The 24,880-nt window shown below is 42.2% G+C and overlaps 1 protein-coding gene across 1 annotated transcript in view; it reads right to left on the reverse strand.

Moving 5' to 3' along the window:
* MLXIPL (MLX interacting protein like) overlaps nt 1-24,880 on the reverse strand; it is a 236,477-nt gene that overhangs the window by 13,402 nt on the left and 198,195 nt on the right. Inside the window, exons 10-14 of the mRNA XM_082246020.1 lie at nt 22,214-22,275; nt 16,006-16,231; nt 11,245-11,321; nt 6,985-7,104; nt 4,428-4,555 (exon numbers count right to left, since the gene is read on the reverse strand). Of these exons, the coding sequence (XP_082102146.1) occupies nt 4,428-4,555; nt 6,985-7,104; nt 11,245-11,321; nt 16,006-16,231; nt 22,214-22,275 (613 nt within the window). The remainder of the gene's footprint in view (nt 1-4,427; nt 4,556-6,984; nt 7,105-11,244; nt 11,322-16,005; nt 16,232-22,213; nt 22,276-24,880) is intronic.

Raw genomic sequence — 24,880 nt, forward strand, 5'->3', positions numbered from 1 at the left:
TAGGGAACAGAAAAAAAAATCTACACGCAGCATCTTTCCAAAATAACTGTTCTGTTTATTCGTTGCAACTGAAGTTTTTTATACACATGATTACGTAGGTATCACATTAATATTACAATTGTACTTTATGGTAACAAAGGGCTTAACGTAGGCAGGCTAAATTCTAATCAGAACTCGAAAGAATGCAAACATGTAATAAAAACATTATTAGTGCCGTGTGCACAGTGAGTGCAGTGTGAAATGCATAGGCAAACATGCATACTGTTCTGGAAATTGTATAGCAACTTCTATCCTCATATTCATTAGTGGTTCCAAATTAATAATAACTAATCAATATGAGGATAGGAGTTGTCGAACTTTACAGAACACAGGTTAAAAATGAGGGGCTTTTTTTTTTCTCAGCTGGTACATGCCAGTACTCCGTATAGGTACCTCCACTAAAATTACCAGCACCACTGGCAAGCACTGGTCCTGGCCAGGGAGAATGTCGAGCCCCTCAGGAACAGTCTGCCCCTTTAGTTAGGCTGTGCCCCTTTCAGACCTTCTGGACCTGCAGTGACAGACAGCTCCGCCAATCACTGCTGTCACGTCACCTATAAATAATAAAGCAGTGCAGAGGAACCCCTCAGCTGGCCATAAAGGGTTTGAAATTCTTCCACTTCAGCAGGGACTATCTGAATTTTGATCCATCTATACCTGTTCCTATTCAAGAAGAGTCAACCTGGGGATCAACTCTTTTAGAATGGGACTGTTGAAAAATGAGTGTTCAATCAGCTGAAGTGCTTATCAGTGTATCACAAATCAGCTTGCTGACTGATAAAAAAAAAAACCCAAATCATCTATGGCCAGCTTTATACTACTCATTTCCTTTGTCTGGCTCTGATTGAGGAAATCATCCAATGCAGAGCCAAGCAAAGGAAACTAATAGTGTAATGTTGGCCAAACATTATACAATTTTCTTGTTCAATTTCTTCTAGATTTCCCTTTAATGTAGTGCAAGGGCCTGACTGATTGCATACAAATTTGAAGTGTTTAGGTTTGACCTCATATTATATGGTTTTGGTAAATCTAAAGGAAAAGTGTACAAGAAAATGGTATAATGTATGGCCAGCGTTTGTGTTCTTCTGCCCCGCTCTATTATTACATGGGACAGCATGGCTTGATACTTAAGCCATTTTGTAAAATAGTGGTATTATATTAGTATACGGTGGGGGAGATTTACTAAAACTGGAGATGCAAAATCCAGTGAGGGAGAGAAAGCGGCGCCGATCTAAGTGCATCATGTAGATTACAAGCAATTTATTGAAATAAAAACACTCACATAGTGAAGTATGGTACAGGCATGGGATAATGTGGGACACGCTGTGGTGATGGAGTCCTGGTGGCAAGCAGAGGTTCTGTGTTTCCCCGCGTTCTGGCCGCGCCGGTGGAGTCCAGGGCTCCAGGTTCTGGCCAGGACACGCCCATCGATGCCACTCGAGTCGACCGGTGACAACAGCCCTTCCTCCTCTCCTCCCTGAACCTGGAGCCCCGGACACCACCAGCGCGGCCAGAACGCGGGGAGACACAGGACCTCTGCTTGCCACCAGGACTCCATCACCACAGCGTGTCCCACCAGGACTCCACCACTACAGAGTGTCCCACATTATCCCATGCCTGTACCATACTTCACTATGTGAGTGTTTTTATTTCAATAAATTGCTTGTGATCTACATGCTGCATTTAGATTGACGCCGCTCTCTCCCTCCCATTTTCTACTTCACACAGAGCTGCTTCATACTCTGCGAGCTGGCTACAGACCTTCTAAGTGCATCCAGTGTGATTTGAGCCAGCATTATGAACTCTGCTCTTTGAATTTTATTCTGAACTTGTTTTTGAACTTCATACTGACTGTCAATTGGGGACATTTGTCTATTGATGTTACATTGTTCTCTTTTTTGTTTCATTGGTTGTTTTATCCCCTTAGCGCTCATCATCCTCCCCTCCATCCAAAATCAGGTGCAACTCTGCATAGAAACCAATCAGCTTCCAGGTTCTTTTGTCAAAACTTAATTGAACGACCCGATGTTAGAAGCTGTTTGGGTACCATGCACAGTGCTCCAGTTTTAGTTAATCTCCCACAGTATATCCTTTCCATTGTAATTTGAATGATTTTGTACAGTTCAACTTTTTTACCTTGCCAACAAGCCCCTATGGTATAATGGACATTTTGTTGCCATAGTTATCTTCATTTTTAGCCAAGAGAGCTGAAAACAACAATCTAATTTCTGAAAATCAAGACCAATATGGCAAAAAACATACATTAAAGCTTAGTAAATTTAGCCTAGTATGAGTAGAGAATGCTTCATGAAATCTCACTGCCCGCTCCTGTGGGCCACACAACTACAATGATGTTGGGGATGGAAGCAGGGCCGCTAATAGGGGGGGGACCACCAGCCCTCTTGTAGGGGGCCCGAGCACACAGGGGGGCCCACACAGAGAGGGGGGTTAGTGATGGACAACAAATACATAAATCTTCCTCCAGCACCTGAATCTGATCTGTCCCTCTCCCTGCTATCAGCTTTTATCTGTTGAGAAAGAGACAGTCGTCCCTCACTAATCCCCCTCCCTTGGCCAGGCCCCCCTCCCAGCACTTATCTCTGCTCAGGGGTTTATTTGTAAATTGTAACTTTGTTTCTCTCTCTCTGTCTCTCTCTGATCACTGAGCTCCAACTGCCCAGCCTGTATATTTTTCTCATCTCATCTTTTTTATTTAACATAGTTTTTTTTTTAGATTTAGCAGGAATTATGTGAGTTATGTTATATTTGTGTCTGCTAAAAGTGATTTTGTTGTACTTTCAGCTAAATATATCTTTAATATTTTCTTGGGGGGCGCCTGCCAGGTAGTCTGTACGGGGCCCCGCGATTTCTAACAGCAGCCCTGGATGGAAGAGTCATCCATATCAACTGAAAATGTCGGAATGAGGTCATGATCATCTCAAGTATTGGCCATTTTGTCAAAACTGAATAGATGGTAGCGAAGAGAGACAGGACCAAAACAAATCTGTTCTGAGATGCTATGAATGTCTACTTTTACTTCACTTTTACATTGGGGTTGATTTACTGATGGAGGTAGAGGGTTTTCACTTTGCAAATCGATTCGTATTCACCAAATTATATGCCTTCCTCTGGATCAACTGTGGGTATAGGATTGTGTATATGGTATTGTATGTTTTTTTTTTCTTTTTTTCTTTTATTGGTTGAACTGGATGGACTGGATGGGGGGAAATGTCTGTGCGTCTTATGGAGCGAATACTGACTAAAACCCTCACCGGGCGGTCCAGGGACACTGATCTGGTGTCTCCCGGCTCAGCTGTCATGTATGAGAACGTTGCCGCTACTTCCTGTATAGGTCCGGCTCACAGGCGGAGTGACATCAGAAGCACTTAGCCTGTGACAAGAGGAGCCATACACAGGAAGCATTGGCTCTTTCTTGATACTGCAGCCACATGCTTCCTCCTGGGGTCAGCAAGGCAGACAGTGCCTACAAGCAAATCTCAGCAAGTACCCACTACTATTACTGTGTGTGTGTGTGTATATATATATATATATATATATTTGGGTCAGAATATTTTTTTTCTTGTTTTACTCCTCTAAAACCTAGGCGCGTCTTATGGTCAGGTGCGTCTTATGGAGCGAAAAATGCGGTATGTAAGTGTACTTTCACGTTGCTGAGTGAGCATTCTCTTCTCCACTGGTAAATAAAACCCAGTGTCTCAAGAGATCAGTAGCCAGGAGATGCTGGTGTACATACATACACAGTGGAAAAATGTTTTCTTTTAAATTGCTGACAAGTTAAAAATATAAATTTTAATAAAACTCTGAAAATGACACTGAAGTGCCTAGTTATACATTTGTTGAGTAGTTTATACTTAACTTTTTGTAAAAAGTCACCATTATTTGGGTCAAATAGGCTACATTCACACCTGGACGTTTTTAATCGTGGGCAGAATTGTGGCAATTCTGCCCCCGATTTCAAAAAAGTCTGTTAAAATGACAAATTGCACAATGCAAATTTCAGATGCCATTCATTTTAATGGCACCTAAAAATGCGGTGCAGTTCTGGCACGACTGTCGTGTGATAAATCACACTCCAATCGCCTCAAACCGCATTGTGTGAAGCTTGTCGCTCGAAAAAAACTCCTGATCCTTTTTTGGGCGAAAAGCTTCGTAAAATGTGGTTTGCTGTGAGTGCAGCGCGGCAGAACCACAGCGCATTTTTAGGTGGCAATAAAATGAACGGCATCTGAAATTCGTGTTGTGCGATTTGTCATTTTAGCACAGCGTTTTAAAAGCACGTGCAGAATTGCGGTGAATTTGCCCACGCTTCAAAATGCCCAGGTGTGCATGCAGCCGTTTATTATTAATTATTAAGTCTTTATACTTACTTGATGTTATCACTCAGTTCCTGCACTTGGTGACGCAGACGCTGGGCTTCTTCCTGTAGCTGTGATCTCTCCTGCTGCAGCTTATAAATGTATTCCGCTGTCTTCTGCAAGGTGGTTGCCTTACTAAGCTGTGGAAATTAGGTAATGTTATAAGTCTATGTCACCTTCGCATCTTCCTGTTTCGCACCTTGGTCTAAACACCCTTTTTGGCATCCTGACCTAAACTCACTGACAGCTGGTACTAACAATGACTTCAAAGCGGTATTAAGCCCAAAACCAAAAATGGAATCTATTGCAGCTTACCAATCATTAGATGTGGGGGCTGCAATCATTTTCTTTTCTTAGGCTTTCCCCCCCCCCCTCTGTTTTCACCTGGTGATCTGACCATTAACACACCTCCTTTATTAAAGTGCCCCCACATTGGATGAAGGAGCAACAGAGACACATTTGGACAGCAGCATTGTCAGTCTGGGGGAGGAGTGTTGGATGAACAAGTACATTTAGATACACTAACAAATTGAAGCCAAGCTCCAGCTAACACTTCATACGCAGTAACAGGAACAGTTTTTTCCTTTTGGAATAATCTACATAAATGAATCACAGTAAAAACTATAAACAGTAAACCACTGCTCAATCTCTCATTTTCCATTTTTTTGCGGGACAAAAAAGTGATGGGTGAAAAAAAAGGGAGGGGGGGGATCATAGCCAATCCTTGTGTTTGAGCAATTCGTAGTGAAATGCATTAGGAAGGTGGTGGTTTCTTTTGGGAGGCGAGACCCAGATTGCAGCTACTATACTGTGCATGCTTGCATAAAAGTTTTTGGAAGAGTGGAGATCAGTTTCCTAGTTAGAACATTTTTGTAAGTACTACATAGAGGCACCCACTGCCATTCTATAAACAATGGACCACTTTTCAGCTAAAGCACCCATCACTCGAGGTTGGGGGTAAAGGCCCTTTGAGCTTGTTCACACTAAATTTCTAACGCTTAACAAACACTCCTATAGCGTTAGTATGGGCATTAGACTCGCTTTAATGAGCTTTAGTATGGTCGTTAGACAGGCTTTTTACAAGAGTTAATGAGGAGTTCAAAATGCTCCCCAAACGCCCTATGGGGCAGTTCTGAAGCGTTTGACGAGCATTAAGACGCCTTAAAACTGCTCTACAAATGCCTATTCCATTACAGTTATTAAGCTAATCCTAACGCCCTGCAACTGATCCGCACTTACCTGCCAAAGCATTTGAAAAGCATTACCATAGACTTGAATAGGAGGCGTTGAAAGACCTCAAACTCCTACTGACTTGACATGAGGCTTTAATTTTAAAGTGACGCAATGCTAACGCTTCATGTTTCGATAGTGTGAACAGCAAAATGTGCTGTCTATTGTATCTTGTGCATAAGCGTTTGAGGGGCGTTTTTAACGCCTGCTTTTAATGCCAGTGTAAACTTACTGTCTGATGACCAGCCCAAGATATCTTACCTTCCTTACTGATGGTAATGCCCTGATAAAATGGAACTGTTTGTGTACATGTTGAGAAGTTGAATTATTTGACATATGGTATACCTTCATGGGCAGCGCATGTATGTACATTTGACCGAACATCAGCATTGTCTCAGGGGTTAGCTGACAAACAGTCCAACTTTGTTGCTTGGGTGAGAACAGGCCGAGAGGCTCAACCAAAACTGAGATAAAGAGCATTCCATTGGAGCTAAAATTAAAGTGGTTGTAAAGGTAGAAGGTTTTTTACCTTAATGCATTCTATGCGGGGCACTCTGTGTCAATGGACGCTGACAGAGCGGCTTGGGATTGAGACAGATGGATGCAGACAGAGCGGCTTGGGATTGTGACAGATGGATGCAGACAGAGCGGCTTGGGATTGAGCCCGCAGGTGTGCCACCATAGAAAGTGGCTTCCTATGGTGGTACACCGAGAATAGGAGAATCGGGGCTGCTCTGTACAAAAACTATTGCACAGAGAAGATAAGTCTAATATTTTTGTTTACAAAAAAAATTATAAAGTTGTGGGTGCTTCTTTTGAAATGTTTACTTGCCATGTCATGATTTTAAGCACATGCACTGAATCTGCTGTTATCTTTATCGCTCAAAAAAGTCTTCTATATCATTAAACAGGGTGATTCAAAATAATGGATGTTCGAGATTTTTTTACTTTTGTATTTAACTTTTGCATTTACTTGTTGGCTAGTATTAGGCGTCTTGTGAAGTCTGCCTTAAAGCAAAGGTTTTACTTGTAAAGGTTTGAAATGGAGTTTAGGTTCACTTTAACATACATACAATTCTTAAATGTAAAAATCATTTAATACTGGGGTCAAATTAATTATTATTTTGATTGCTTTTAAATTTTGTTTATTAAAGTGTGATTTAACTGGTAATAAAAAAAAAACGGCTTTTTTAAAATTAGGACCCTTAATACTTGCTAATGAAAAAAATAAACCTTGTATTCTACTCTATAAATCAGTAATCAATTACAGCAAAATACAGAGGGGCTCCATCAGTACCATCCTATCCCCATAGCATGCATTGACAGCAGTGTAGAATACCTTGTTACTGTGCTGTCCATGCAGACTTGTCACCAGACTGTGCAAAGTGTCAAACCCAATTTTAATGTTGCAGCGCCTCTTCTGTTCGGCAGAGATGTGTGTTATGCGTCTGCTCTCAACCTGTAAAGACACACAGATGTCAAACACACTGAAGGCTTGAGTGAACATCATGACATTTTTCAATAAAATGAATGATCTGCATTACATTACATTTATGTCGATAACGTATGTCTAGCAAAAACTGTTTATTTTAGTTTTGAATGGAGTGGGGAAGTTTTAGAATCCCTATCAGGTTGTATCTGCTATCCAGGGCTGTGTAGAAAAAAAACCTGATTTTACTCAACCACCTCTGAAAAAATTCGTTTTAGGAGAAAATCTTTGCCCTTACCTCTGAAGCAGCCGGCCTGTGTTAGGCCTTATTTGTAGCCCACCTCTTCACTATCAGATCTGCTAATCCAATATGGACCAAGATGTGCTACACATGGACTTTATCTTCCATCATACCAGGATTGTGATTTGATTGTGAAATGATAAGTATACTACACATCAGTGGCGGCTGGTGCTCTATGGGCCAGGGGGGGCGGCAGATGGACCACACCATACCACCCCCCCCACCGGACCACACCAGCTCCAGCCTGCGCAACTAAGACCCCCCCCCCCCTGGTCGCCGGCTCACTCACCCTGGCCAGGCAGCGGCGGCTTCACCCTCAGTCTCCTCCGTGGGCATCCCCTGCGTCTCCTCCCTCCTCCTCCTAGGCCAATAGCATGGCTTCTCCTTTTGGCCAATCGGGAAACGGGTCTCAGATTGGCCAGGAGGAGAATCGGTGTGGTAACAGATTGGCCAGGAGGAGAATCAGTGTGGTAACAGCGAATATTCATTCGCTATTGTCACACAACTGGGTGGGCTCAGGGCGCAGTGCTCTGCTCCCCAAGCCCACCCTTTTTTGAAGGCTATTAGAGCCTCTGGCTCTAATCACGTGCTTTAAAAAAAAACCCCATTGGAATCCATGCGTCCAGCGCCCTGCATGTAGATTAGGAGGCCGGACGCATGGATAGAGGAGGTGGCGCCCCTGCGCCCCCAATGGACAGGCCGCCACTGCTACACATGCTTGTGTTGAACTTTTATTGCACTAATACTAAGCATTTACTTGAGGAATGCAGCGACAGTCAAATTTGACTATAAGGACTATATGGACATTGTGTCAATACTGAGTGAACAAGTGTAAATTCCTAAATATACTTGGTGAACCTGTGCTTATGAAGTTATGAGACACCCATTGGCCTAAATGAGTATCCTTCTCTGGACCACAGTGCCCCACCAGGGATCCATGAAGGCACAACTAGTGTATTATAGTGCAAGACTTTCTGTACACTCATTACTGTTACTCTTGGAATTCTGGCTTTACCATTTCACAACTAATGGATTTACATCAACCTGTTAGAAGTAATTTACTGTACACTGTCCATTTATAGGATATGTTACTTTATTTAGCCTCTATACACTTTTTATATATATCCAGCTTTGATGCCTTACTATTTGTTGGTGTATATATATATATATATATATATATATATATATATATATATATATATCTATATCAGCTCCAGTTTACATTTGACACTGCTTTACCTACATGTATGTGAGTGTGGTGGCTGCATGCTTTTAGGCATGTGTGTGGGTGTATAGTTATTGTGGTACCTTTTAAAGTTTACATTTGATATATAGAATGAAGTGTTTACCTACATTGAGTCTAGTGAGTTGATGATAGATTTTCTCCTATAAATAATATTTTCAGAGGTGGTTGTGTAAAATGAGTTTTTTTCTATATTGTCCTTACCAATAAATCCCACCGCCTTGAATTATTGTTTTAGTAACCAATGTGTAGGACGTTGAGAAGTAAGAGGATGATCTGTATCCAGGGCTATGTTAAGGCCTGTACACACGATAAGAAAATTGGAAGTAAAATTTAATCTGATAAACCATTTGCCGATTTTCGGATCATTACTATAGTGCTTTCGACAGCCGATTACGAATGTGCATACGACAGAAACTAAATGCGCAGACTATAACATTTTTATCGTACGTGAACACAATGACTGATTTGCATCTAATTAGTACAGTTTTCAACCGATAAAAATTGTAAGAGCAAGACTATGCAGGCTCAGAAAATGAAAGAATACATACAAAACAATTCAACACGTTACATTACTTCTGAAGTTGAATTCTGTCGTACGGCAATTTTCGAATGAAAGTAACCTCTTAACTTTCTATATGAGACTAACATGCAATATAAAACAGAACGAAAATTTTTCTGATAATCTGATCGTGTGTACGGGGCTTTAGAGAGATTTTTAGCAGACAGGAAGTGAGGAAAAATCTCCAACAGCAACACAGGCAGAAATTAATTTAGGAAATTAGGAGAAGGCCAGATCCCGTTACCATTTTTTTTTTCTGTCTTTGTCCCTGATGTCTGATGAAAATCATTAACACCAGGTCAGTAAGTAGGGAAAATATCTCCAAAGGAGCCCAATTTAGCAGTACACAGACTTGTGCATGGTTATATTAATGTGATAATTAAAGATAATTTTTACAAAGATCATCCAATTACTTTTTGTAGTTTATTTTGAGTGGGAATGCAATTAATACTAGGATTGACTGCAAAATGTAGCCAATGGGACGGTACAGATTAGCCTCTTTCACAATACAGTGGGAAATCAAACTAGCAACACAGTCTTAAGAATTAAACGTCGAACATTAAATATGTGGGTGGTAGTCACGTTTGTATTGGCAATAAATGCAGGAGGGGGGGGGGGGGGGCGGAGGCCTCGGCCAATGATTTGCAGGGTGTGATTTAGGTTGGAAGTTGGATTTTAATTAGAGGGTCATTATATTATTAATCAAGTTTGATACCACTGGGTGTATCAAAAGCATTGTGCTGTTGACTGTTATGTGTTAATAAGTAAGATTTGAATAAAAGATTCCCAAATGTCCAACAAATGTATGAGCCTGTGTTTCTTCTTGTAAGGAGGCCTCTACCCAGTTAATATGAAATACATAAGATAGCTTTCTATGAATAATGGGATAAAGGGGGTCAAGCAATTATGCATATTTAGTAGCAGTGCTTTGTAATAGCTGCAGACAGGTCCGCCATCAGGGGGAGGGGGGACAGCCCATACACATGTAGGGGGCCCAGGCATCCTTAGGGGCCAGAGCTCCACAAGGGCTGTCTTTAACATGGGGCAAAAGGGGCAGCTGCACTGGGCCCCGTCATTGCTATTGAGCCCAAAGCCCCTGCCCCTTGAGCCTGTGCTGCCCACATAGTTGCCACAAATTTAATTAAGCTGTTCCAAGATGGGTGTGTCCCATGTTAAGTCATGGAAATAAAAGCTACAGGTACAGCAGCAGCCCTGTCTTCTCTCTCCTCTAGCTGTTGCACCTTCCACCCCACCTCTCGGTCTTTCTCCTGGCCCTCTCCAAAATCTCATCGCAACCACAATTCTCCTCCCCCACAGCAGTCTGTCGAATTGCTTGCACCTAGTGTACCATCTGGACACATCCCCTTTGCTAACTCAGTCCAATAGACTCCAGCAGGGTGAGAGATTTGCAGCTAAAAAATTGAACATGGAAGTGTGATAGCCTAAAGCTGTGTAAGGGGCCCCAAAATTTCTAAAGGCTGCCCTGGCTGCAGAATCACTCTCCTTAATGTTTCTTTGTAGAAAAATAAATAAATAATTGGTATCATTTAATGGTCTGTGCCATGGCCATTCCAGGGATTTGTAGCTCAGATACTGAGTGGTTGGCTTTTGGCAGTATATTCAGCAAGCATGTTGCTCTGTGTAGAGTCACTGTGTGGCAGCAGCATTGCAAGTAAAAGCTACTGTTTTCTGGGAATCTAGACACAAGGTCCATATCCCTGTTAGAAAGGGAAGTATGACATTGAGACAGGCTAGGATTTATTTTTATGTGTTCCCTTTTATTGCTGTGGACAAGCTGCCTAATCTATGTAATTGCTGGAAATCATCAATGAAAATATAAATAATTAGTATTGTGAGCTATATAGAGACCTCAATAAAATCTACCCATTAAACGATAAAGATCAAAACAAAAAGGTCTTGGTAGATTTGCAACTTTGAGAAAAAATGTTCAATGCAATCTGTAAGTTGGGCACACGTATTATAAAAACATAATACATTGGGAGGTTGCACAGACATGATTGTGCTTGAGCCATGTAAGTTTCCACCATAGTCTCTTGTATTCACCTTTTTGCTGTCACTTTTACTCCAGGTAAAAGAACTTTGGGCACAGGGCACAGTTAGCGTGTCTTTGCGATCATCACCTGAAAACAAGTAAACGTAGATAATTGCTTTGATTTGTTTGTGAACAAGTAGCTCATGTTTGTCATATAATAGTTATTTTACACTGCCAGTAGTTCATGTGGTTTTGTACAAATGCCTTGGGGATTTACAGATATTACAATGACAAATGCTGAAATAATAATACAATCTAAGGATCAAAAGCCGCGTTTTACACATTTATATTTTGTGTGTACCGCCATGCTGTCTAAGGTTGGATTTAAAGGGACCACACACCTTTTACCAGCAGCAGCCCATGCACTGTATGCATTTGTAGCACTTTATTGTTATTATTATTTAATAGACACTTTTTTTTCTGCTTTAGGACGGGCATACAAATATTATATTGCATTTACACTTTGCCTTTGAAAATGCTTGCAGTATTATATGTTTATATGTGCATTGTGACATGCGTTTTCATGCAGTGAAATTTGTTATTTAGAAGATTAAGACTCCATTCACACTAGCACGACTTGTCAGGCGACTTGTGTGCCCTCAAGTCACCCAAAGTCGCTTTTCATAACAAATGCAATGTAAATGAATGAGAGCCGTCTTAATTGGCACTACTGAAGTTGTTCCGACTTCAGAAAAGGGTCCTGTACTACTTTGAGATGACTTGTATCCGACTTGTGTAAATAAGTCGCCTCCAAGTCGGATCCTTATCTTATTTGAAGCGACTTGTTATCAGACTTTCCAGGAAGAAGAAAGAGATTAGCCAGGCATTCCCCACATTGCAGTCATGCCTATATGGTATATATATATATATATATATATATATATATATATATATATATATATATGTGTGTGTGTGTAATGGTATATATATTCCATTATCTCTGCTTGGTCTGTGTGAGTGGCACTGGTGGACACAGATAAGTGGCAATGGTGGACACTGATTCATGGAACTGATACATGGCACTGATACGTGGCACTGGTGGACACTGATTCGTGGCACTGATATGTGGCACTGGTGGACACTGATTCATGGCACTGATACGTGACACTGATACGTGGCACTGGTGGACACTGATTCGTGGCACTGATACGTGGCACTGGTGGACACTGATTTGTGGCACTGATACGTGGCACTGGTGGACACTGATTAGTGGCACTGATATGTGAAACTGATACGTGGCACTGGTGGACACTCATTTGTGGAACTGATACGTGGCACTGATACGTGGCACTGGTGGACACTGATTCGTGGCACTGATATGTGGCACTGGTGGACACTGATTTGTGGCACTGATACGTGGCACTGGTGGACACTGATACGTGGCACTGGTGGACACTAATTCGTGGCACTGATACGTGGCACTGGTGGATACTGATTCGTGGCACTGATATGTGGCACTGGTGGACACTGTTTCGTGGCACTGATACATGGCACGGATACGTGGCACTGGTGGACACTGATACGTGGCACTGATACGTGGCACTGGTGGACACTGATTCGTGGCACTGATACGTGGCACTGATACGTGGCACTGGTGGATACTGATTCGTGGCACTGATGGACACTGATTCGTGGCACTGATACATGGCACTGATACGTGGCACTGGTGGACACTGATACGTGGCACTGATACATGGCACTGGTGGACACTGATTCGTGGCACTGATACGTGGCACTGATACGTGGCACTGGTGGATACTGATTCGTGGCACTGATGGACACTGATTCGTGGCACTGATACATGGCACTGATACGTGGCACTGGTGGACACTGATACGTGGCACTGATATGTGGAACTGGTGGACACTGATTTGTGGCACTGATACGTGGCGCTGGTGGAGACTGATTCGTGGCACTGATATGTAGCACTGGTGGACACTGATTCGTGGCACTGGTGGGCAGTGGCACTGGTGGACACATACGTGGCACTGGTGGGCAGTGGCACTGGTGAACACTGATACGTGGCACTGGTGGGCAGTGGCACTGGTGGACACATACGTGGCACTGGTGGGCAGTGGCACTGGTGGACACTGATACGTGGCACTGGTGGGCAATGAGGAAATGAGTAAAAAAAAAACAGAAAAGGGGAATTAGGTCACAACACATCATATTCTGATTGGCCAAATACAAAGTCGTCTGTCATATAAGTCGCGCAAAATAATTCACAAGTCGCGATGAAGTCGCAGTAAAGTCGCAGTAAAAATTTGCTCCGACATGGGGCGACTTATGGTCGCGGCAGTGTGAACCGGCTCTTAAGGCTGGTAACATGGAACACTGGGTCTTCTCCCTGTTCAGTATGAACCAGGGGGTGGGCTATCCTCTGCTTATGCAAAAGTTTTGATGTCAGCGCCACTCTTTGCATCAATACTAGGGATCGACCGATTATCAGCAAAGCCAATATATCGGGGGCCGATATGCACTTCCCACGATATATCGGAATCGGCCCCTGAAGTTACCGATATTGCCGATATTTCGGGAAAGTGCTTGTACCGGAGTGATGCCTGCAGCTAGAGGCATCACCCCGGTATCGGTGTCCATAGCCGATGGTCGGCTGTCTTGTAATGACAACCGATGCAGCTCGGCTGTCATTACAAGGAGCGGGAGGGGGCGTCCCCCCCTCCCACGGCTCATCCCACTGGGAGACCCGGACCACCAGCCTGCACAGCCGCAGAAGACCCGCATTCGGCTCTGATCGGGTCTCCATGTGAAAACCCGGAAGTGATGTCATGACATCACTTCCTGGTACTCGACGCCAAATTAAAAAAAATGACAGCATTTGGTTTTAAAACACTGCTGATCATTTGGTCTTCAGGTTGCAGAGAGGTGGTGACTGTCAGTCTACAGCTCTCTGCTCTGCCCCTCCAGCGTTCACTGGAGCGCTGGGCTGTGGAGGGGGCGGGAGTGGCTGGCTCAGACTTTCAATGGCTCATCGGTCCAGGCATTTGGGTGGATTCTGACCATTTTCAGAATCTGGCCTGCTCTGTGATTTCATCCAACATTGGGCTAAAGAAAAAAAAAAAAAAAAACGTGTCACAGGAGTGCAGAACTAACTGCACCCCTGTGATCCATATGAAAAGTACAGCCAAAAAAAGCTTTGGCTATACTTCTTTAATAACCATGGGTAGTGAAATGGGATATTACTGATTTCAGATATCTATTCCTCTGTATATGACAGCATAGGTCACTCTGGATATGTGGAGCCAGCCAATGCCAGGAAAGGAACAGGATACTACTCTGCACAGCTCTGCAGGACAATAATCAAGTCAATCTTGTTCTTCAGACTCATTTCTCTCAGTTAGAGTTTTAAAGGAGATGACATTTAGGAAAACTGGCAGACACACAGAATTAAAAATTGGCAAAAAAACAAAAATATTTGATGGGGGATGACCAGAAAGAGTATTATGGAGGGATCAGTCTACCACGTCTGATGACCAAGATGATTGGATCAAGGAGAACATATGTGGGACACAAAGAAAATGGAAAAATGCTCAAGAATTGATTGATGACTTCTGCCAAGCACAGGCAGGGAAATTTGATCTAATTGAGCTGCTTGGATGCTGGTAAGGTACAAGAAATAATGGAAAAAGGATACCAATCTGAACTTTATACCATGTGGTCAGCCATTGATTGGGGCAAATTTCATCATATATTAAACACCCTTCTATGCTTTGCAAAACCTATTTGGAAGCTTAAGATGAACTTGCCAGTCAGACCTCATTCCTATTGAGCTCTTGTGGAAAAGCTTCACCGTAAGATTACAATGCTCTAAAAGCAAGTCCCATATCCAAAAAGATGGCATAGGCTGAAATTTTCCCCACATATTGTCAAAAGTACTGGGATGCTTGCCTTCACACGCACATGAACCTTAATGGCTTCCCAGTCTGAGTCCGGAGGGTTCAATATTGAGTTGGCCCACCCTTTGCAACTATAGCAGCTTCAACTCTTCTGGGAAGACTGTCCACAAGGTTTAGAAGTGTGTCTATGGGAATGTTTGACCATTCTTCCCGAAGTGCATTTGTGAGGTCAGGCACTAATGTTGTAGAGAAGGTCTGGCTCGCAGTCTGCACTCTAATTCATCCCAAAGGTGTTCCATCGGGTTGGGGTCAGGACTCTGTGCAGGCCAGTCAAGTTAACTATTTTGATTGTTTCTGTTTGGATTACTTTGTGAATAAGCATACTGATAGCTCTTGAAGAAGTGGATTTTATCCATGAAACACATCAGGCCACAAGGAATTATTAGTTCATGACCTATTGCTTTATCACAAAAATGTTTTATATATTATATATTTGTACAATAAGTGGATGCTTTATCATATTCTGTGGAATGATGTGAAAAATATTTTTAGGAATATTGATATCCAATAAATTGTAATTTTAGATAAATGTTGAGCCTGAAAAGTCCCACTTTCTTTCTGTTTGGTAATCTAATGGGTATGTGGCACTATCTTTTTAAATAATTCTAGTATGCTGTTAAATTGCTGTAAACTCGTTTCTCAGCGAGTAAAATCTGCGTGTTTTTTCCATCAGTTTTTATGCACCTATGGTGTGAACGAGTCCTAAACTTTCATGAATATATAGTTATATTAAATACAATTCCTGATTAATTAAATTGTACCTTAGTTGATTACAGTATAAATCGCTGTTAAACACATACACATTTCTTTGTGATTCCAGACTTAAATGCTAGTGCACAACGATGACTATGTACTTACTGCAGACTGATGACGGAGAAAACCTTTCCGTTTTTGGAAGCCGAGGAGGACCTGTCAAGTTTGTGGTTTCAGAAACTGTGCTGTTGCTTGGACTACATAAAGCAGGACTGAGGAAGATTGCAGGAGGAGGAGGAGAGTGAAAACCAAGGCCACTTTGTGTAGGGGGAGATGGAATGGATGGCACAGAAATGCCAGGAAAAGACATACCTTCTGACCTACTGCCTGTCTGGGGAGAAATACAGACAATTTCATTTATTTATTATTTCTGGATCACAACAGTGTGTAAACTCTACTACACCTGCTATTGGCTCTTATATAGATTAACAACGTAGATTAACATTAACACTACATTATATCTTATGTCTGAGCAACATGGGAACTTATGTGAGATGCAGTAAGCAGACTTGCTACATACGGTAAATACCCATAAGGCTTGTTCTCCTGAGCAGTAGCCCTTTCCATCCCTTTGAAATACAATCCACAGTGGATAACTATTAAGATGGCATTTGAGAGGTGGTGAAGAATTGATATATTGCCCCTCACTGTCTATTATAACCCAAAAAATGGTGTGCTGAACTGCCGAGGGTTATAGTGCAGCCCCATGCACGTGAATGGATTGCACTCGGATGCGGTACAGCCTTCTGAACACAACAAAGGTTTTCATTTTTGCCATGGACACAAAGCAAAGCACTGCGGCATATGTACAGCTCTAAGCGGCTGCATTCTCTTGTTTAGGTGGGCTAAACTGCCTGCTTTTGCTGCCCCCCGGCCACTTGTCTGAACAAGCCCTTAAGGCCTCTTGCACACAATACTCCTGTTTGAGCATCTCCTTTTTACATTTTTGTCTTATTGAAATGCGTGCATTTTCGCGCATATGCGTTCGCACAAATACGCGCCTCTAAATATGCAATTTTTTTTTCAGATCAACAGTATGATTGCGTGCGTTCATTTGATCGCATGTGCACATATTTGCGTGCAAATGCACGCATTAAGCGTAAATTACTGTCCATAAATGCAGATTTTTCTATTTTGTTCTTACTGAAGAATACATGGCGCTCATTTACGCGCCTGTGTGCATAGGCAGATTAGAATGAATGGGCTGTATTTTAGCTCATAAAAAAAAAGCTGTACTGAGCATTTTTAAGCTGCAGTGTGCAAGGGGCCTAAAGCTCAACTCCAGTCAAACCTTTGCTTCTTCTGGACATTGTGGAAAATTGTTATACTATCTTTGAGGTTTTATAGGTGTTTCTGTAATATTTAGGGAGAATTATATTCATGTCCTTCCTTGAGGTCATGAGAAACAGCAAACAGCAGTTATGCAGCTGTGCCTAAAGAACATTCATATACATCCTTGATGCTGGCTATACACTATACGGAACATCTGCTGCAATTCCGTTATTTGGACAGTTCGTTCGTTCTTCGGCCGGTTAATGGGCACAAATTGGTAAATGGTTGGGATGTTTTTGTGCCGAAAAAAAAGGACAAGTTTGGAAATTTTCTGCCGAATGAACGATAAATTGAAAGTTTAATGTGTTTCTCGAACATACTGTTTGCACTAGGTATATGTGAAAAAATGAACAAAAAACAAATTAATTTATGTCCATTAAACGATTTATTGGGCAATACATGATGTCACTATCGTTTGCTCTCACGGCCGAGTGTTCGTTTTTTGAAAATAAGTTTGAATGATTTTTGGTATAGTGTATGGCCAGCAAGAGAGTACAGCGGTACAGAATTCCAAAGGCACAGCTGCATTCACACCGGTCTTCTGAAGCAAGATGCTCACATTATCTGTAATGTTGTTTATATGGAACCTTCTGATTTAGTTTGCTTAAAGTGATGTACAAACTGTATAAATCCCCAACAATCAGTCAGCATTCATCTTTTAAAGGTTTGACTTTGGTATGCTGCAAAATGACAGGTAGCTGTAGGTTCCTGCACTTTGCCCACAGTAATGGCTGCCTTGTGAGTGACTTTACAGCAGGTTTAAAAATAACAACTGTTCCGCATAATGCTGCTTTATTATTATCAAATAGCTACTAAGAATTATGTTCTAGAACAGGAGTTCCCAAACTGTGGGTCGGGACCCACTGGTGGGTCGCGTGCTGCATTTGAGTGGGTCCCGCTGAGCCGGAAATCACTGAGAGTGGGCCCGCTCAAATTACAGAGAGCCAGAGCAGTCAAATTGCGATGGATTCCGGACCCCGCCCACGCAGTTTACGGAGGCTGGTCTACGGAGGAGGATACTTGCATCAGTGAGTACATATGTGGGCTGTTATGTAGGATATGTTCATGGGGTGCAGAGCCAGCTCCTCGGTCCTGCTGGCAGCAGTGATGGTGACTAGACTGGCAGCTGGATTCTCTCAGCTATAGCGGGCAGACACCGCAGCCTCGTGTCATAGAAGGACCAGGTGGCCCGGCGGTGTCAGGAGTTCATGGCATCTTTTGTGACCCCAGTAGATGATCTGAAGGAGAAGAGCCAGGACACCAAGACCAGCATAGAGCTCCTCATTATGGAGATTCTGGGTGAAGTGTGCTGGGTCCTGGGAAGGGCAAACAGGGGCTTCATCATCACTGTGGACCGCTGGGAGAGGAAGGAGGGTGAGTGCCATATGGCCTGCTGATCACTGTCCTGGGATGGTTGGTTTCTGTCCTCTGCCTGCCTTATACTGTCTATGAGGGTGCTGATTACTTACAACGGCGCTTATATGCCACACATGCCACAGGTTTCTGACCCCTCACTTAGAACATCTGGCAAGTGTATTCAATAATACATTGAAAAGTAGTAAATTGATATTTTTTAATTTAACATCCCCCTCTCTTTAAAATATGCATTATTATTATTAATATTTGCATTTATATAGCGCCAACAAATTCTGTAGCGCTTTACAATATTCAATTACAAGCAAGTGGGTCCCGAAAAATAACTGTATTCAGAAGTGGGTCTCGGCCCAAAAAAGTTTGGGAAGCCCTGTTCTAGAAAGTATCCTGTATAAACAATATCTCATTCTTTTAAAACACACACACACACATATATATCTATCGATCGATCGATCGATCGATATAGATATATATATATATATATACAGTGGGTACGGAAAGTATTCAGACCCCCTTAAATTTTTCACTCTTTGTTATATTGCAGCCATTTGCTAAAATCATTTAAGTTCATTCTTCTTCCTCATGAATGTACACATAGCACCCCATACTGACAGAAAAACACAGAATTGTTGACATTGTTGCAGATTTATTAAAAAAGAAAAACTGAAATATCACATGGTCCTAAGTATTCAGACCCTTTGCTGTGACACTCATATATTTAACTCAGGTGCTTTCCATTTCTTCTGATCATCCTTGAGATGGTTCTACACCTTCATTTGAGTCCAGCTGTGTTTGATTATACTGATTGGACTTGATTAGGAAAGCCACACACCTGTCTATATAAGACCTTCCAGATCACAATGCATGTCAGAGCAAATGAGAATCATGAGGTCAAAGGAACTGCCTGAAGAGCTCAGAGACAGAATTGTGGCAAGGCACAGATCTGGCCAAGGTTACAAAAAGATTTCTGCTGCACTTAAGGTTCCTAAGAGCACAGTGGCCTCCATAATCCTCAAATGGAAGACGTTTGGGACGACCGAACCCTTCCTAGAGCTGGCCGTCCGGCCAAACTGAGCTATCGGGGGAGAAGAGCCTTGGTGAGAGAGGTAAAGAAGAACCCAAAGATCACTGTGGCTGAGCTCCAGAGATGCAGTTAGGAGATGGGAGAAAGTTGTAGAAAGTCAACCATCACTGCAGCCCTCCACCAGTCGGGGCTTTATGGCAGAGTGGCCCGACGGAAGCCTCTCCTCAGTGTAAGACACATGAAAGCCCGCATGGAGTTTGCTAAAAAACACCTGAAGGACTCCAAGATGGTGAGAAATAAGATTCTCTGGTCTGATGAGACCAAAATATAACTTTTTGGCCTTAATTCTAAGCGGTATGTGTGGAGAAAACCAGGCACTGCTCATCACCTGTCCAATACAGTCCCAACAGTGAAGCATGGTGGTGGCAGCATCATGCTGTGGGGGTGTTTTTCAGCTGCAGGGACAGGACGACTGGTTGCAATCGAGGGAAAGATGAATGTGGCCAAGTACAGGGATATCCTGGACAAAAACCTTCTCCAGAGTGCTCTGGACCTCAGACTGACCTTCCAACAAGACAATGACCCTAAGCACACAGCTAAAATAACGAAGGAGTGGCTTCACAACAACTCCGTGACTGTTCTTGAATGGCCCAGCCAGAGCCCTGACTTAAACCCAATTGAGCATCTCTGGAGAGACCTAAAAATGGCTGTCCACCAACGTTTACCATCCAACCTGACAGAACTGGAGAGGATCTGCAAGGAGGAATGGCAGAGGATCCCCAAATCCAGGTGTGAAAGACTTGTTGCATCTTTCCCAAAAAGACTCCTGGCTGTATTAGATCAAAAGGGGGCTTCTACTAAATACTGAGCAAAGGGTCTGAATACTTAGGACCATGTGATATTTCAGTTTTTCTTTTTTAATAAATCTGCAACAATGTCAACAATTCTGTGTTTTTCTGTCAGTATGGGGTGCTATGTGTACATTCATGAGGAAGAAGAATGAACTTAAATGATTTTAGCAAATGGCTGCAATATAACAAAGAGTAAAACATTTAAGGGGGTCTGAATACTTTCAGTACCCACTGTATATACACACACACCAAGATTTAACATGCAAGAAGCAGAATTGCAGGCAAAAAGAATAATCTGAGCTTCCCAGATATATACAAAAAATACTGCATGTCCTACCTCACACATATTGGTGTACAATTTGCATTTTTTTTTTTTTGTGCCCCTGAAATCATGGCAATGGCATTAACCCATTTGATGAATGACTAAAAGAAGAATGGCGGCTGATGATGTTCTTCAGTCACCTTTCCTCACCAACCCAGTGACTGAATAGAGAAGCAGCAGCATATTAATGAGGTCAAACCTGTAAGCATGTTCATGTTAGACCTACAAGCTGTATGCAAACAGGCACTCCCTCTCCCAGTCTGAGTGACACTGCGCAGGAAATTACAGAAGACTGGTTATGGGACACATTCAGGTAAAGACTCTAATAGTATGTAAGAATACATTTATAAATACTAATCAATACATATCTAAATTAAAATGACATGTTATTAAATATTTGTCTAGAATTTTTTTTACAGTGTAATAAACATTGGTGTCAATTTGATACTGTAAAGAAGGGCAATAAAATAATTTTATAACTTTTGTAAGTTACAAAAAACTTTGTAAATTCATTAGGGGGGATTTACTAAAACTGGTACACAAAGAATCTGGTGCAGCTGTGCATAGTATCCAATCAGCTTCTAGGTTTAAGGGTACGATCACACTGAACACGGGTTTGAATTTGTGCGAATTCAGCTGAACTTTCACAATTTCAAACTCCCATTTCAGTATGAGTTTGGGGGCGATTTGAATGACATCCGTGCGGGTTCATGCACAGATGTCTATTGAAATTGCCCCCGAAGTTGCCAAAAGTAGTGCAGAAACTATTTTTGGAAATCAGTGTGGCACCGCAAAGTCAGCATCCCACCGATTGGGACAGTGCCATTGCCGGCAACAGGCTGTGATTTGGCATGCGATTTGACATGTCAAATCGCATGTCAGATCGCGCCGACATGAACGGGGGCTCATTGTCAAAGTTTAATTGAACAATGTGAGGTTGGAATATAAATGGTTATTATGCACAGCTGCTCCAGATTGTGTGCACCAGTTTTAGTAAATCATATTTATTGTCTTGTTCAAGCTATACAGGCTGTTGACTTCCATTATGTCCAATTAGTAATGTTCCAATTTTGATGGATGTCATACAGTCAGTCTGCACTCATGTAATATTCACCTACACATAGCGTTATACCCCTTCCATAGGTATCAAATTGTAAACCTTCTGAGTTGGGCAGAATGGATCCTCATGGGCTTGTACAGGCTTTAAAGAAGAAAAACAAGTAATTACATTTATGTATTACATGTATTTATATTTATAGAGTGGTTTGTTTTTTTTCTATCCTGCCTTAAGAATTTCAGCTTCACCACATTTTTTTTTACAAAGGTGAAGCTCAAGTCATACAAAAAAAAGGTTGTATTATGTATAGATAAATAGAAGCAATTGAAATATTTAGTTAATGCAGTGATTACCGTGTTAGTTAGTCCATTGGGTCCACAAGACTGGAGTTGTGCAGAAGAGTCTGATTTGGATGCTAAAAAATAGGAGAGAAATGATGGGGAAAAAAAAATAAAAAAATTATATATATAATATTTACAAGATAAATCCTAAATATAATGAAATTACTACCGTATATGCTGGCGTATAAGACAACTTTTAAAACCTTAAAACATCCCCCAAAGATCAAAAATGGAGGGGGGTCATCTTATACGCCAAGTATAAAATGTGAACCTTAGAGAACTCCAGGTTTAGGACTACCACGCTGGCCCAAAATGAGCGTTCCTAGTCTGTCAGCCGGCTGGATGTGCCGTAATACTGTATCTACCGTAGCTTAGACTACATACAGTATACCGCACTGAGCTAATCATGGCGAGTGATGTATTCTAATAATAAATACAAAGCCAGCTCGGATTGGCTGAGTCAGAGGTTGTAACATTATCAGCCCGCCTTTCTGACTCGGCCAATCTGAGCAGGCTTTGTATTCATTAATAGAATACACCATTCAACTTGATTGGCTCAGTGCGGTATACTGTATGTAGCCGAAGCTACGGTACATACAGTATTACCGCACATCCAGCCGGCTGACAGACTAGGAAAGTTTGGGCCAGCTTGGTAGTCCTAAACCTGGAGTCCTCTTTCTCTTAACCACTTAAGCCCCGGAGGATTTGGCTGCTGAAAAGACCAGGGGGTATTTTGCGATTCGGCACTGCGTGACTTTAACGGACAATTGCGCAGTCGTGCGACGCTGTACCTAAACAAATTGGACGTCCTTTTTTTCCCACAAACAGAGCTTTCTTTTGGTGGTATTTGATCACCTGTGCGATTTTTTGATCACGCGCTATAAACAAAAAAAGAGCGTCAATTTTGCAAAAATAACAATATTTTTCACATTTTTTTATATGAAATTCCCCCCCAAAAAAAGTAAAAATCAAAATTTTTTAACATTTTCAGCCAATTTGTTTTATGCTACATATGTTTGGTAAAAAAAATCGCAAAAAGCGTATTTTGATTGGTTTGCGCAAAAGTTATTGCGTTTACTAACAAAGGGAAAGATTTTTGTCATTTTTGTTGTTTTTTTTTTAACATGCAATGGCGGCGATCTGCGATTTTTTTTGCGGTACTGCGACATTGGGGCGGACAGATCGGACCCTTGACTGACATTTTTGACACTTTTGGGGTTACCAGTGACATTTCTACAGTAATCAGTGCTATATATATGCACTGTTACTGTAAAAATACACTGGCAGTGAAGGGGTTAACTTTATTTGAGAGGGAGGGGCTGTGTGTGTCCCTAGGGGCGTGATTCTAACTGTGATTGGCTGTGGCTTGAGCTGTAGTTACACTGATCAACGGTCCTACATAGTAGAACCGTATGATCAGGGTTTCTACACAGGCGAGAATGACAGGCAGCTTGTTTACACTAGCTGCCTGCCTTTCTCCCTCTCCCCCGACGATCGCAGAGTGAGCGGCGGACATCGGGTCCGTCGGTCACACGCGCGGGGGGGTACGTCACTTTGCCTGTGAGGGGCTGACTGCCGCAGTAAATCTACTGACGGCAGTCGGCAAGTGGTTAAGGATTACATTTTATACTCCTGTCTGAGGTGCGGGTGTAAATGGCTGCTAGACAAGACCCCATCATGGGGTAGGGGGGTAGTCTTATATGGCGAGTATAGCTCAAAACCTGTTTTAACTGAAAAATTAGGGGGTGCACTTATACGCCGGCATATATGGTAGATAAAACCTGAACATTTAGCTTTTAGTGTATTTGACTGCGTTAAATGCTGGAGATTAACTCAGTGAAGATCTGTTAGTTCAAGCGGCTACCTATTAAAATATTGCTAATTCTGTGTTACACACCTACCACAAAATATAGACAGGATTACACCGTTATGCAGAATATGCAGCTCTGCAGCTTCACCTGTCACCTTCAATACGTTCATGAGATTATTAAAAAGCATTGCCTTACTGCTGAATTAGGCCCCTTTCACACACGGAGTTCGTCAGGCGGACTCCATTTTTCTCAGCGGGGGATCGATCCGCCAATCCCCCGCTGAGCAGGCGGATGACAGCTGTGTCTCTGCGCTGTGTGCGGAGACACAGCTGTCAGGTCCCCATTCTTCTCTATGGGGGAATCCAATGGGAACAGACCATCTGTCCATTCTCATCCGATCCGCCAGACGGATGGAAAATAGGGTTTCCATCCATCCGATTTTGACGTATCGTATCGGATGTCAGCGGACATGTCTCAGCTGACATCCGATGCCAAATAGAGATGCATGGGGAGTCCATTCAGATCCGCCAAAAAAACTGACAGGCGGATCTGAATGGACTCCCTGTGTGAAAGGGGCCTTACACTTGTACTTGCCCTCTCCAGTTAGATGCCTGCATCACCTCCCTGGTGAGACCCTCAATGTTTTCTCCCTCTTCTGAAAGATCCATAAAATCATCCACTTCAGCACTCCATTGACTGAAACATGTTAGAATGTTGACACTGTTAATGCAGTATGTAAAAAATATGTAACATATTTCTGGCTATTCTATATGCTATGACTAAGCTATGCACATGAAACACTTGAATGCTTTACATTGTTACCTGGACATTCTCTGGTATTGTCAAGGGAATAATATTATTATCACAA

This window comes from Pelophylax lessonae (genome assembly GCF_965119305.1).
Source record: "Pelophylax lessonae genome assembly, chromosome: 2".
In the NCBI taxonomy this organism is placed as follows: Eukaryota; Metazoa; Chordata; class Amphibia; order Anura; family Ranidae; genus Pelophylax; species Pelophylax lessonae.